The 16280-nt window shown below is 38.5% G+C and overlaps 1 protein-coding gene across 7 annotated transcripts in view; it reads right to left on the bottom strand.

Moving 5' to 3' along the window:
• The window catches only part of EXOC6 (exocyst complex component 6), a 194842-nt gene that overhangs the window by 40444 nt on the left and 138118 nt on the right, over window positions 1-16280 (bottom strand). For all 7 annotated transcript variants that reach the window (XM_027112059.1, XM_027112058.1, XM_027112060.1 and 4 more), the window contains one exon: window positions 12361-12502. In XM_027112059.1, the coding sequence (XP_026967860.1) occupies window positions 12361-12502 (142 nt within the window). The remainder of the gene's footprint in view (window positions 1-12360; window positions 12503-16280) is intronic.

The following is a 16280-nucleotide window of genomic DNA, read 5'->3' as shown; positions in this document are numbered from 1 at the left end:
TTTTTTTTTTTTTTTTTTTTTGCGGTACACGGGCCTTTCACTGTTGTGGCCTCTCCCATTGCGGAGCACAGGCTCCGGACGTGCAGGCTCAGCGGCCATGGCTCACGGGCCTAGCCACTCGGCGGCATGTGGGATCTTCCCGGACCGGGGCACGAACCTGTGTCCCCTGCATCGGCAGGCGGACTCTCAACCACTGCACCACCAGGGAAGCCCAAGGATAGTTTTTAAAAACACACATTGATCTTGGTCTTTCAATAAGATATTTAAAAATAGTTTCCAGGGCTTCCCTGGTGGCGCAGTGGTTAAGAGTCCGCCTGCCAGTGCAGGGGACACAGGTTCGAGCCCTGGTCTGGGAAGATCCCACGTGCCGCAGAGCAGCTGGGCCCATGTCCACAACTACTGAGTCTGTGCTCTAGAGCCCGTGAGCCACAACTACTGAGCCCGTGTGCTGCAACTACTGAAGCCTGTGCCCCTAGAGTCCACACTCCACAACAAGAGAAGCCACCGCAATGAGAGGCCTGCATACCGGAACGAAGAGTAGACCCCGCTCGCTGCAGCTAAAAAGAAAGCCTGCGTGCAACAACGAAGACCCAGCACAGCCAAAAATAAATAAAGTTATTTAAAAAATAGTGTTAAAAATAAATAAATTAAAAAAAATTAAAATAGTTTCCAGGCTTTCTAAAGTTTTTTTCTTTTTTTTCTTAAAGGAAGTCAAAATCTTTGGGTTTTTTTCTCTTAGTGCCTCCTATTTGACTGTTTTTTTTTTCATAAATTTATTTTATTTTATTTTTGTCTGGATTGTGTCTTCGTTGCTGTGTGCGGGCTTTCTCTAGTTGCAGTGAGCGGGGGCTACTCTTTGTTGTGGTGCGTGAGCTTCTCATTGTGGTGGCTTCTCTTGTGGAGCACGGGCTCTAGGCAAGCAAGCTTCAGTAGTTGTGGCACGGGGACTCTACAGCGTAGGCTCAGTAGTTATGGCGCATGGGCTTAGTTGCTCCACGGCATGTGGGATCTTCCTGGACCAGGGCTCAAACCCGTGTCCCCTGCATTGGCAGGCGGATTCTTAACCACTGTGCCACCAGGGAAGCCCTGACCATTTCTTTTTTAAAATAAAATAGCTTCATGATATATTCATTTCCCCTTATTTTTTGCTAGAATATGGAACTTAATAATAATGATTCCAAGTTTAAAAATACTTTATTTTAAAATAAATTATTTTATTTTATTTTATTTATTTTTGGCTGCGTTGGGTCTTCATTGCTGTGCACGGGCTTTCTCTAGTTGCGGTTAGCAGGGGCTACTCTTCGTTGTGGTGCACAGGCTTCTCATTGCAGTGGCTTCTCTTTGTTGCAGAGCATGGGCCCTAGGTGTGCGGGCTTCCGTAGTTGTAGCATACAGGCTCAGTGGTTGTGGCTCACGGGCTCTAGAGCGCAGGCTCAGTAGTTGTGGCGCATAGGTTTAGTTGCCCCGCGGCATGTGGGATCTTCCCAGACCAGGGATTGAACCCATGTCCACTGAATTGGCAGGCGGATTCTTAACCACTGAGCCACCAGGGAAGCCCTGACCATTTCCTTTTTAAAATAAAATAGCTTCATGACATATTCATTTCCTCTTATTTCTTGCTAGAATATAGAACTTAATAATAATGATTCCAAGTTTAAAAATACTCTAAAGTAACATTAGAGGGACTTCCCTGATGGCACAGTGGTCAAGAATCCGCCTGCCAATGCAGGGGACATGGGTTCGAGCCCTGGTCCAGGAAGATCCCACATGCTGCAGAACAACTAGGGCTTTGCGCCACAACTACTGAGCCTGTGCTCAAGAGCCCACGAGCCACAGCTACTGAGCCCACGTGCTGCAACTACTGAAGCCTGCACACCTAGAGCCTGTGCTGCGCGACGAGAAGCCACCACAATAAGAAGCCCATGAACCACACGAAGAGTAGCCCCCGCTCACTGCAACTAGAGAAAGCCCACGTGCAGCAACAGACCCAACACAGCCAAAAATATAATTAATTAATTAATTAGATTTTAAATTTAAAAAATTTAAAAATTAAAAATAAATAAAATAACATTAGAGAGGGAGGTAGAGGGAAAGGCATCACCTTATTGGGAAGGTAAATTTTTGCTGTATCAGTTTAACTGAGAAGAAGATAAGATTGAATTACTTTAGATAAAACTGAAAGTTAAAATTAATACATACTGTAGAAGCTGTGATTATAATGACAAAAGAAACCCCTTCCAAATTGGCAATCTATGACGTTTTAAGAGAACAGAGTATCTATAGGCAAAAACATGAATTATTTGTAAATCTAACAAAACCTTAAGCAGGAAAATATGCCCTTCCTGCCCTCAGGATCTATGCACAGATGTACAGGATTTGTATGGGGGGAACAAAGATGGCTAAGAAGTCAGGCTATAAGTATTTATCCTGGCATGAAAATATAAACCTCTGAAATTAAATGCAGAGGGAATAAGTCCTTGAACAATCCTGTCCTAGGCAGACAGTTATTTTTACTGTAAGGTGGATTATTTGGAAAACATTTACACAGGGTAGGAAGAATTGGGAAGTGGAAGAAAAAAATGTCCATGGAATAAGAAGAGTAAATAGATCAAAAGATTGAAAAAGAGGGTGAGGAGGCTAGGCTAAATAAACTCTCAAGACTGCTTGTGGATGACAAGGCGAGGACATATAAAATGGAATAATTTCATAACTAAATAAATGACTGACTGTAAATAAAAACAGTCTGCATATTGAAAAGATTTCTCATAATTCCATTTCTTACTAGATCTGAAGATTTAAATTGGCTAGTTAGAACCCAAATTTTGGCTCGGCAACGTATTCTATGTGGACCAGATGTGTCATTAGAAGCGATGACGAAGAGCACCATCTAGTGGTTTTTCTGGTGGTGAAGAACTCATGCCTGGGAGTCAGGGGTCTTGTTAGAATTCTTGACTGTTAAATTCTGTTACATGTGGTTGGTAGCAGTGGAATGCAAGCCTCTAGAACCAACTGCCCCTCTACATTCATCACCCCACTCTTATATAAGGTAGTATCTATTCCTCTTCCTTTGTTGGAAAAGGAGCAAAGCAGCCTAAATTTGATACCGTAAATGCCATTAAAACCAGAACAAATTCAAGTAGGCAAAAAATAAAAGAGCATCCAGCTTACTTAAAAAAAAATAAAAGACAAATATCCTCTCATACCATCGACATGATTTTGCTTGAGCCCTTTTATTTTGGGGTATGGACCTTTTTCAAGGCTAGAATTAGAGGCCCTGGGGTCATAGCCATATACATACAAAAAAATCTGTAGAGACTTTCTTTCTTTTTTTTTTTTTGAGGTGGGCTAAGCCTTTATCCAATTGCAAAAAGACCAAGGCCTTCAAACCTAGAGATTCACCTATTTCTCAATAAATCATCACTGAAAAAGGTACCAGTGCTCTTCAACCTGGAGCTTTTCTAGTGCTTATGAATTTAGGATGTTAGACTCTTAGGAGTCAATAACCTCAATTAGGTATTTGTGTCGAATATATGAAAAAGTACATTCTAGACCTATTCTGGGTACCTCAAATCCTTCTGATTGCCTGATGCTTTGGAAATGTTATTTTGTTAGGGATGTGAAGGATTTCTGAGATACCTTTATAGGAACTTAAGAAGACACTTTCATTTTTTCCTCTATACTGTTGCATTTGTAAGGTGCCTTCTGATGCGACCCAATATATGAGGTGTTTAATAAAACAAAAGCACATACACAGATTTAGAACATCAGCTTTATGCCAAGCTTGGCAAATGCTCCTCCAAGAAGTGATTTCTCTTAAACTTATACAAAATCTGTAACAGGATTAAAGGTTCAATGTAGCTTTGGGGGGGGGCGGGGGCTACGTTTGCAATTCCGAATGGAATGCCTTCCTGACTTCTCCAACCACACAGATATAGTAGTATTATTGGTTATGGTCAAGTTAACCAAAAATGTCTACTTCATTCATGCATAAGCCCTACCTAATATTCTCAATCAGTACAACTTTTTATCTAAATTAGGTCTGCTTCTTATACTGTCACAGTACCATCTACTTTTCTAGAATTTAACAACTTATAATCATATGTATTAGTGCAGTCATATAATGAATGCCTCCCCACTGGGCCTAAACCCAAAGAGGGTTAGGGGCTTTTTCTGTTTTGTTTACCACTGTATCCCCTAAATGCCAAGTACTTGGTAGATATGAAGGAATTAATTAATGCATGACTCTAAAGTACCATACTCTTCTTCGCCTTAAATTTTACTACTTCTGGGACTTCCCTGGTGGCGCAGTGGTTAAGAATGTGCCTGCCAATGCAGGACACAGGTTTGATCCCTGGTCCAGGAAGATCCCACATGCCGCGGAGCAACTAAGCCCGTGCACCACAACTACTAAGCTGACATGCCACAACTACTGATGCCCGCGCGCCTAGAGCCCGTGCTCCACAACAAGAGAAGCCACCGCAATGAGAAGCCCACGCACCACAATGAAGAGTAGGCCCCGCTCACCGCAACTACAGAAAGCCCACGTGCAGCAATGAAGACCCAACACAGCCAAAAGTAAATAAAATAAATTTATAAAAATAAACATAGTCATCAAATATGTGAAGAATTTTTATAAATGATCAGTTATATCTATATCAAGAAGTTGAATGGTCTTGAAGAAAATTACAGCAGCATCAATTGGCCTTAACCTTTTTTTTTTAAAGAGGCAGCATTTTATTTATGTACATATGTATGTATGGCTGCATGTATGTATGTACGTATGGCTGCGCCACGAAGCATGCAGGAGCTTAGTTCCCCCTGACCAAGGATCGAACCCGTGCCCCCTGCAGTGGAAGTGTGGAGTCTTAACCACTGGACCTGCCAGGAAAGTTCCTGGCCTTAACTTTTTGATAACAAAGTTAGGAGAACTCTAGAAAAGCAAATGTAGATTATAGAGACTTCCTGATTTGTTAATTTGTTCATTTATGCAACAAATACTCTATGAGCCTAGCATTCTGCATTGGGTGCTGACAATTATAAATTCTATGTTGAATTTAACTAGCTATCCTAGATGATTAAATCTCTTCTCTTTCCTCTCTCCTCTTCACCTTCCTCTCCTTTTCTCTTTCTTTTTTCCCCTCTTCATACCACCCACCCCAACCATGGGATGTATTCTTGGGTCTCTTCTACTATGTGAGTCTCTGACTCTAACCACCTAAATCATATCAAATTTACTCAACCACTAATTTCATGTATTCCCTCCTCCTCCTTTCAAAATGTCTGAAATCCATCTTCTCTTCATTCCCACTGCCCAAAGTCAAGCTCTTTCTATCCTTCACAGGAAAAAGTTCCATAGTCTTTTAACAGGCCTTCCTACTTGCAGTACCTCTCTCATTTCAGTTCAATTTCCACATGACACAGAGTTAACTTTCCATAATATAGACTTCATAATGTCATGGTCCTGATTAAAAAGCTTCAATGGATCTCTATTGCTTATTAAATAAAGTCCAAGCATTCAGAAGTCTAACTTTTCTCAGCCATATCTTTCAACACTTTCAATCATGCATCTTGTAGTCTAGCTATACAAGACCGTATGAAGATTCCCTAAGCATTCTCTCATCACAGGACTTTTGCCTATGCCATTCCCTCTGCTCAGAATGCCCTTCCTTGCTTTTGATGAAACCTGACTCATCCTTTAAGACTCAAATTTCACTTCTATGATAGTCAATCTTTTCAACCCCATGTAGGATTAATTGCTCCTTCTCTACAAGTGATACATACTTCTATAAAGAATTTATGTTCTACTACAGTCATTTACATGTTTGTTTCCTCCCCATCTAGTATGTGAGATCTTTGAAACCTGATTCATCTTTGATTTCCCAGTAATAACAGGTAGTAGGTTCCCATTAAACATCTGAATAAATGAATCTTCCCTACAAATCAGTTGACTCTACATGGAAAAAATTCAGTTACAGACTGAAATTTGAGCTCAAGCCAATTTAACTCATAAGTATGTGTGTCACAAGGAATACCAGGGAAAAGCGCACACACTGTTTGAAAAAATAAGTGGGTACAGGGGCTTCCCTGGTGGCACAGTGGTTGAGAGTCCGCCTGCCAATGCAGGGGACACGGGTTCATGCCCCAGTCCAGGAGGATCCCACATGCTGCGCAGTGGCTAGGCCCGTGAGCCGTGGCCGCTGAGCCTGCGCATCCGGAGCCCGTGCTCCGCAACAGGTTCAATCCCCGGTCCGTGGCAGAGGCCACGGCAGTGAGAGGCCCGCGTACCGCAAAAAAAAAGAGAAAAAGTGACTACATAGATGGATCAGTGCTAATTCTTTCACTACCAGAAAAAAACAAAAACAAAAACTAAAAGCACATGGCTGAATGATATGAGGAACTGAACTATTCTTAACTTTCTACCTCCCCAACTTCAGCTGGTTGTGCTATTTGTTTCTACCTGCAGACTGACATTTTAAGCCCTAGGAAATATATGCATAATGTTTTTACAAAGTAATGAGGATGGAAGAATAATCAAACCAAATTATAAAATTTAATTCAGAATTAAGGCCATTCTTGATGCTTATATTTGATGTTAACCTCTTATTGCTTAAATTCTTTGACTTAAGTCTTTCTTGAGTTACCCAAGATCTTTGGTCGTTTTTGGTATCTAGTTCCTGATCTCTGCTATCTAACTTCCTTGGACTCTGGATTTCTTACTAGTGTAAGACAGACTAGTAGGATTTTATGTTAATCCCACAAACCAGTCACAGACTTTTTTTTTTTTGGCTGTGTTGGATCTTTGTTGCTGCACAGGGGCTTTCTCTAGTTGAGGTGAACAGGGGCTACTCTTCGCTGCAGTGCGCGTGCTTCTCATTGCAGTGGCCTCTCTTTTTGCGGAGTATGGGCTCTAGGTGTGCAGGCTTCAGTAGTTGCGGCACGTGGGCTCAGTAGTTGTGGCTCATGGGATTTAGAGCACAGGCTCAGTAGTTGTGGCACACGGGCTTAGTTGCTCTGCGGCATGTGGGATCTTCCCAGACCAGGGCTCAAACCTGTGTCCCCTGCATTGGCAGGCGGATTCTTAACCACTGGGTTACAAGTATAAGTGCCACCAGGGAAGTCCCTGGTCACAGACTTTTAAGTAATAGTTTCTGAGCCTCTTGAAGGGAAAGTAATTACTATGAATCAATATGGGTTTATGAAGAATCAGAGTAGTAACATTTTCTTCTTTGAAAAACTAATTAGACTGGTAGATGAGGAAAATTCAATGGCCATTATTATCCCTATATACCAGCAAGGCATCTAGCAAAGTTGCTCATAACTTTGAGCTATGGTTTAGATTCAAAACTATGAATTAGATTCAACTAGGGAATTAGCAACTGGCTGAAGAAATCTAAAGATACCCAAGATTTTGAATAATGGATCTAAGTCAATATGAATAGATAGACCCATGTAATGTTGTGGTTCTCAAACTTTACTGTGCATCAGTATCACCTGAAAGGCCTACTCAAAAAGAAATTGCTATGTCCTATGCCCAGAATTCACAATTCAGCAGGTGAGGTTCAAGAATTCACATTGCTGGGACTTCCCTGGTGGTACAGTGGTAAAGAATCCACCTTCCAGTGCAAGGGACGCGGGTTTGATCCCTGGTCGGGGAACTAAGATCCCACGCGCCACAGGCCAATTAAGCCCACGCACGCGCACCACGACTACTGAACTTGCGCACATCAATGAGGGAGCCTGAGTGCCGCAAACTACAGAGCCCACGTGCTCTGGAGCCCGTGCGCCACAACTACAGAGCCCACGTGTACTGGAGCCCGCGTGCCACAACTAGAGAAGAGAAAACCCGCATGCCACAACTAGAGAGAAGCCCGTGCGCCACAAACAAAAGATCCCGCATGCTGCAACTAAGACCCAATGCAGCTAAAAAAAATAAAGAAAATAAACAAATAAAATAAAATAAAACAAGAATTCACACTGCTAATAAGTTCCCAGATGATACTGTTGCTGCTCATCTGGGAACCATGTTTTGAGAATCACTGATGTACTATATATCAGGACACAGATATCAGGTTTTGTTCAACATTTTGCTAATGACCTTGTTAAATAAAAGCATGATTACAAATCTGCAGATGATATTAAATTTTGATATAAAAAGATCTCAATAGACTAGCTGTGGAACAAATCTTAAAATAAAATTTAATAGGGATAATCTTAAAATCCTAAAACAAAAACTAATCATATAAGTATAAGAAAAACAAAGCTTGACAATCACACACAAAAAAAGAGAAAGATAAAGAGATTTTAGAATGCTACAGCTTCAATGATTCAAGAGTATACTCTGGTAACCAAAAAAGGTAATAACAGTTTGGATTTTACTAATAAAGTACAAAATATGGAACAATGTATTTGATACTCCAACTACATATTATACTGGTTCCACCACACCTGGGTATCTCTGTATCCAACTTTGGGTGTCAGACATTAAACAGAAGGCAGTCAAACCAGTTTGTTCAAAGAAGAGCTTTGGACCTAAAATCATTATCACATGAGAACAGTAAGAGGAATTGTTTATCTCTGGCCTTCAGAAGATTCAGAAAGATATGAGAGCAGTTTTCATATAATTGGCTTGTGGATGAGACTAGGTTTTCTCTATATGACCCTAAGCGGAACTGCCACCTGTAGTTATCAGACTGCTTACTATACACAGGTGCCCACCTGAGGAGAGGAGTGGGGAGGGAACAGGGGCTGAAATCTAGCTCACATTTCACTTGATAAGTCATGTGCCTTGGTGGGGGTGTCCAGCTGGAAAAAGGGTAAACTTTTTTCTAATTCATAGAAAGGGGACAACACTGGAGGACTTTTTCCCTTCAGTAGGAATATCTTTTCTAATTTGCACAAAGGCACAATATTGACTAGTGGTGACTCTAGCCCTAACGCAGAACTAGGTACATTAGGAGAAGTTTAGAAAAAACAACTGCAACTCAATGTGAGAAATTGACAGAGTAATATATTAAATGCAAACTCATTTTCTGAAGAGTAGTTAATCTCCCAAATTAAATGTTCAAGGAGTAGCTGGACAACTACTTGATGGGGTTATTTTAGAGTGTGTTTCAAGGTAGAGGAGTATGTGAGTATGTCTTACTAGGCGGGTGGTGAAACTCAATGGTCGTTTAGTTTCTAGGATTCTACATCTGAACTATCTGCCTGTTTTCTCCATATCCCAGTTGATTCTTAAGGCATCCAGATTCCTTCTCTTCACAAATTTACCATACATTCTAGCCTTCCTCTTACCTAGCCAAATTCCTCTTCCTGTCTCCCTTTCTTCTCCTTTTTCTGCCCCAATGTGTAGAAAGCATACACACAGCATTAATACTGAAAATAAACCTTGTATTTTAAAAAATTGCTTTCTTCCAGATTAAAAAACAAAAAAACAAGAACACTATTTAAAATAGGGATGAAGGGAATTCCCTGGCAGTCCAGAGGTTAGGACTGCATGCTTCCTTTACAGGGGGCACAGGTTCGATCCCTGGTCAGGGAACTAAGACCCTGCAAGCTGCGTAGCGTGGCCAAAAAAAAAGGGGATGAAAACTAAAATTCTCTGAACATGTTATTAGAGAAAGCTAAGTTCCATTTTTAAGTGATTTATATATCAATCACTAAAAGTCATGAGTTGGGGAGTAGATAATTCTTTTGCACCAGAAAGAGAGTGGAATAGACATGAAAAATGTAATGTCAGGGAATCCCCTGGTGGTCCAGTGGTTAGGACTCTGAGCTTCCAATGCCGGGGGCCCAGGTTTGATCCTTGGTTGGGTAACTAAGATCCCACAAGCCTCGTGGTGTGGCCAATGGGGAAAAAAAAATGTAATGTCAATTTTTATTTGTTCAGTGAGTACTGAATGCATGATACTGTATTAAGTAATAATTAAGTAATATTTGATAAAAATTAAGGAGCAGAGCCAACCACAGCCATAATCTTATAGGAAGCTGAGTTATCTTTTGTGGTTTGTCTTTGAGTCCTGGTTTCTCCCTTTCCATATTTGTAGTACCAGAACCTTGGCCCCCATCAGGCTAGGGTTTATTCCTCTTGCACTTGACCCCAGACATCTTTAACTGAGTTATACCTTATACTTAGGAATAATCTCTTCCAAGAGATTAGTCTTTTAAGAAAACATCAACATCTTAAAAGCGGCCTTCAGTAACTCCACCCAAATAAGTAACTAAAGGGAGAAACTGTCCTATGATGTAACAGAGAGGCAAAGTTTTGTGTTTTTTGTGCCTTTCTCTAAGTATAGTTAGGCCTACTCTTCATGGGAGGTAAGAGGACAGAGAAAATCTCTAGGTGCCTGAAATTTCCATTTTTTAACAAACAGTAATTTCCATTTTTTAACAAAAATATCTAATTGAGAAGACACAACCAAATACCAATAAAGGGCTCAACCACCCTCAAGCAATATTTATGTAAAATGTTTACATAAACATTATCATACTGAAATGATCTCGTAAGACAACTTTTTTTTTCTTTTGGCGTGCGGCACAGCTTGTGGGATCTTAGGTCCCTACCAGGGATCGAACCCAGGCCCTTGTAATGAAATCGTGGAATCCTAACCACTGGACCGCCAGGGAATTCCCTCGTAAGATAGCTTTTAAAGAACTTTAAGAAATCAGTTTCAAATTATTTGTAGAATGAATTAACAATTACTTTGAGTTAGAAACATTTTAAAAAGTGCTTTTTGGGGCTTCCCTGGTGGCGCTGTGGTTGAGAGTCCACCTGCCAATGCAGGGGACACGGGTTCGTGCCCCGGTCCGGGAAGATCCCACGTGCCACGGAGCGGCTGAGCCCGTGAGCCATGGCCGCTGAGCCTGCGCGTCCGGAGCCTGTGCTCTGCAACGGGAGAGGCCACAACAGTGAGAGGCCCGTGTACCGCAAAAAAAAAAGTGCTTTTCGGTAAGTATTTTTGTAAATACAAGATAAATATCATTTTGTAAACGATAGTTTTATTTTGAGAAAGAAATATATAAAGGTTTTCTAATTAGAGAAAATTAGAAATGCTTTCTAGGAAAAGAAAATGAATCCTTCTCTTCCCTAGGGAAAAACTATCTTTCTTTTGCTTTGTAGATCAGTATTTCTCTTTTTTTGAAGGAAATAGCTGGGTTTTTTAAAACTTTGCATTTTTTTGTGTGTAATAAACAATTGATCTTGATATATATAGAAGCAGACAAATATTTTTTACTTGTTGAAAAAAAAATCTGTCACTCCTGCTTCAGGTGCAAGCCACTGACATTTAATTTTTTAACGTCTTTCACAGAGAATATATTATTGCAAAATCTGCCAAAATAAATATTTTATAATCCTTCTTGTGCCCCACTGATTTTCAATTTATCAACAGTGGTGCCTGACTAAACTGTCAACCAGGGATTTTTATCATTTAATCAGTGTACCATTCATTTGAAAGTAATGCAAAAAATTGTTCCATAAACTCATGTTCTGTATAAGGGTAACCTACATCTAGAAGTATATATAACAAGGCGAATAACTAAATAGCACATTCAATTTTGAAGGTGACTGGCTAATGTCAACATTAGATTATGGAATCTGCTAACTTGTCACCTAAAGAAAATAAAGTGAAAAACAATGGTAAAGGTAAAGACTTGAGAAATTCTTTGGGAAAGAGAATCAAAATTTCAGAATATAAAAGAAGCTTCACTTGGAATGCAGGGTCCTAAGATTATTCTTTAGCAGGTATCTGAAAAGTTACTTACAGGAAAGTAAGAATGACAAACTTGGAATCATTTCATTCACTTACTACAAACCTCAGGAGAGTCCTGGCAAGAAGACAAGAATGACCAAAAGAAGGAATAAAGGGAAAAAAATGAATCATAAATGAATCACCTTTTTAATTATCCAGTCTGGATTGTCACTTCAGTGCCTCTCTAGAGCAGAGGTGCCCAACCTTCCTGGCACCAGGGACCGGTTTCGTGGAAGACAACTTTAACATGGGCAGGGGGGTGGGGGTGAGGGGGTGGATGGCTCAGGCGGTAATGGGAGCCATGGGGGGCGGCAGATGAAGCTTCGCCCGCTTGCCCGCCGCTCACCTTCTGCTGTGTGGCCCGGTTCTGAACAGGCTGTGGACCAGTAGCGGTCCACGGCCCAGGGTTTGGGGATCCCTGCTCTACAGGCCCTAAATGTGAAAGTGAGATATTTTTCTCTTGTTGAAAAGAAGTTGCTTCTAAGGCTGCCGAAAGTTTAACTGAATCAGGCCTCTTCCCTCCTTTATGAACTATCCTACTATATACCATTTTTTCATATAATTTAAATATAGATTCTTAGAATGCATCAGATTTAACCAATAAGGTACTTACATTCACACTGTATGACATCTAAGTTAAATTGCTGAACGGCTCCCATGCTTATCTGTTTTAACTCACTGTCCAGGAGCATCTGCATTAATGATGTTGACAGATGCTGGCAGGCTGACATGCAAGCAGTCTGGGCAACTTTCCCCTGTTATACAAATATCCAAACCAAAAAATAAACAAACAAACAAACATATAAATATATCATCGTGTATCACAAAAGTTATATGCATGGCATTTTTTTGGGTTTTTTTGGGTAGAATAGTAATTATTGGCCTTTCTCTTTCTGTATTCTGAGTGGCTGTCTTTTAGCATAGGAATTGAAAGTAATATTCTGTTGACTTGTCCTTCTCAGGATATAAATATCATTAAAGCTCTAACTGCATGCAGAAAAATTAAAGTACAAGTTTAAAACCCATTATTTATTATTTCAGATCTCCTGAAATGCCTCAAGTATTTTTAAAAATGCACATTAAAATATGACATTTGTGACATAAAGTAACTGTCATGTTGACAGAACATTTTATTCATATAATGCTCTTTAAGCTTTCCTTTATAGAGTTAACCAAGACAAGAATTAAAGAAGTTAATAGTGTAATTTATTAGAATTGAAACTATACCTAATATGCTTTATAATATATACTTTGATATGTAATATATAAAATATACTTTATAAAATATACTTTGAGTCATTAAGTCCTTACTTCTAATAGGAACATTAGTTTATAGCACAGCTTCAATTAGGAGGGAAAAAAAGAAGCTTGCATACCAATATGATTTCACAGTCATTTACAGATCTTCATTTAGTTTTAGAAATTAAGTTTTAGAATCATCTGATAATTTAGAAATATGTAGTTAATTGAGCTATAAATACTTGTGGTTGTCTTTTAGTATATATATCATTATATTTTCTACTATAATAAGCTCCTAAAACTCTACATGAATTTTGACTGACAGCCTTGATTCAGGCTGTATCTTCTTTAAAATGATAAAAAATAATTTTAAATGTTTAGCCTCCAGATTACTGGGATCACAATACAATATTGCTTTTAGTATAAATTGTTCTTCTAAGCAGAATTTTTATTTCAACTAAAAGTTTAAAAGAAAATATTACAAGAACTATTTTAGGTAAAGTTTTCTAGTGTACTGCTGCTCCTAGTATGGTTATCTCCAAACCACAAGTATGTGATTTGGTGATGGGTCGACTCACATGATAGGATTCAAAGATCTAGGAACAGGGTTAGAAATAATGACATTTGGAAGATGTGCCGTGTTCTGCCTCATTCTCCTTAACAAATATTTACCCAGAGATATTTGATAATTATATATTTTTCCTACTTATCACAAAGGCCAATAAATCTATAAAATCATGAAAATCTTCCAAACGTAAATGCTATAATAGATACAAAAATGTTTACATAGGGTTGATCTGTTAGAAAAGTAAGAAAAAACATAAATACATTTGCAAGTTTACTAGAACAGCTGTTCATTAAGTTACACATTTAAAGTCAGACTAGAAACAAGCAACTTTTATGAATCTTTTATGAGTCTTCAGCATGTAGACACTATGCGCAGTGGAAAAACTGTGCATCTGAAATGGAATGCCAATATCTAAATCAAAAACTTTAGAGATAAAAGCTGATGCAAACAATATATTTGACAGATACTGATGAACTGCCAAAAAGGAATGTAACAAACAATGCAAAACCCAGCATGCTTCAAGACCCCCCAAACCCAAGAGGAATTAGTCTAGGAGACATGCAGCTCCATTCCCCAAGCAGAATAATATCAATATGAATGAGGGGCAGGAGGGAGACAGAAAAAGAAGAAATCAATGGCATGTAATTTAATTACAATGTAATAGGCTTGAGAATAGTTAATGGAAATGTCATTTTGACCAAATGGAACAACTAGTGCATTTTAGTTTAATGTACTTCTCCATCAAATCAGCTCCATGTCCTACTTATGTTGCCACTATAATGTACTAACTGCAAAAGCAGATTAATAAATTGCCAAAACAATTATTATTACATTCATTTCATAAACACATTGCATAATGTTAGTAGTATTATTTTAAGGTGATCTTTAAATTTTAACACAGGTTCAGATGCTACAAATGACTATGTAGCAATAGTACTGGAGCCAAAATGATGGTACTAGTACAAAAATTCAGGCTATTCCATAAATTTGGTGGATATAGGTAATGAAAACATATGTGTGTGCGCATGCACACGCACACACACACGCACACACACATGCATTTAGCTTTTTGTTTAAATAATACATGTAATAATAAAATCTTAATATAAAATTTCCTTTGATTATGCATATTAAATACAGGCTTATTGTTCTCAAAGATAGAAGTTTAAAATATTTGTAAAATATTCAAATGAAAAATTCTTCCTTTTTTATAGCTCAAAATTAATATCAAAGGTTCAAATCCTTTAAATAAAGTTATATTCTATAAGATTATACTTTTTAAAATGTCTACTTCCTGATTATAAAATGTGAACGAGTATTCTTAAATTTTATCTATTACTTATTTTGAGACAGAAAATTTTAATGTTCCAGAAACACGCACATTCCAAAAACATCCCTGGCAATTCATTTTTGATGCCTGTAGCCCTTGGTACACTTTTGTATAACCTTTTGTATAACCTTTTGTATAACCAAAACACCCCTTTCTGAACACTATTTTGCTATTATTGTTGATCCTTTTAATACTATATCACCTTCTAGAACAAAAATAATCTAAGTACTTTTACAACTATCTTTAAAAACTAGCCGTTTTCATTAGAGATGCTCTGGTTTTTAACATTACAACAAAGCCAAAATAATTAAGTGAAGTGACTGAGAAAACACAGCACATTTAATATCAAGCACCTAGAAATTTCTGCTGTCCTCATCTGAAAAATTAATTGCAACTATTATTAACATTCTCCTCTTTAACAACATAAATTTCAGTAAATAAGTAAAAACACCTGCCAAACTTTTAAAGGTAACTACTTTTTTACCCTGACCTAACATTTTGCTGAAAAACAACTTGTAAAGAGAGAAAACCCTTGGACAAACTTCTTATATTTCAAAGGAACTTGTAAAAGAGAATCTGCTGACATATTAGATCCTTTTTGCATTACTCAAAAGCTTTTCTTCTAAGAACAATTGTGGTAAAGAGACATTTGGCTCCTAGGAAATTCCCAAAGGGTCAACCATATGCATCCTTCCATGGCACCTTCACAGTGCTGCTTTCTAGATCCATGTCTCAAAAGCAGCTTTCATCATTTACTTGTGTGTCAGTCAATATGATTTATGGACTGCATTCAACAAAGTCAAAGCATATAGAATGAGAAATATGACTACAATCTGCTAATTTGTTTTGTATTGAGCCACTTAAGAGTCAAAGACCTAATGTCAGACTGAGACCAGCAACACAATTAACCGGTCGGTGACAGATTCATCCATCCTCCCTGCCAGGCTGTGCCAATCAAAGACAGCATGAGGTGACATTCGGTGAAATCAGTAAGAAAACTCATTCTCTAAGTAACCTATGTGAGACCTTGATTGACACTTTTTGAATTTAGTTTGTGGAACACAGACACTCTTTACCCAATAGTCCCTCACTGCAAGCTGTGAAATAAAGCTTTTAATGCCAATCACAGGAACAATAAACCACAAACCACCAACCCTCAGTTTAAAAGGAATCAAGAAAACACATCTGTTTGTATGTCAAGCCAAATTTTCAAAATAATTTACTATTATAGATTAGGCTAAAGATACTCTGCTTCCTTTGAAATGTCGTAAAATGACATGGTAACAAAAATACAACACATTTTATTAGATTATAGCTCAAAACTGTTTTGGTTTCAAAGTAATGTTTTGATAGATCTACTCTCATATAATAGTAGGAGAAATGTAGAATACTTAAA

The sequence above is a fragment of the Aethalodelphis obliquidens genome, unplaced genomic scaffold (assembly GCF_003676395.1).
Source record: "Aethalodelphis obliquidens isolate GAN/ISIS:26980383/991018 unplaced genomic scaffold, ASM367639v1 scaffold11, whole genome shotgun sequence".
NCBI lineage: Eukaryota > Metazoa > Chordata > Mammalia > Artiodactyla > Delphinidae > Aethalodelphis > Aethalodelphis obliquidens.
This window is presented reverse-complemented; position numbering and strand designations above follow the sequence as displayed.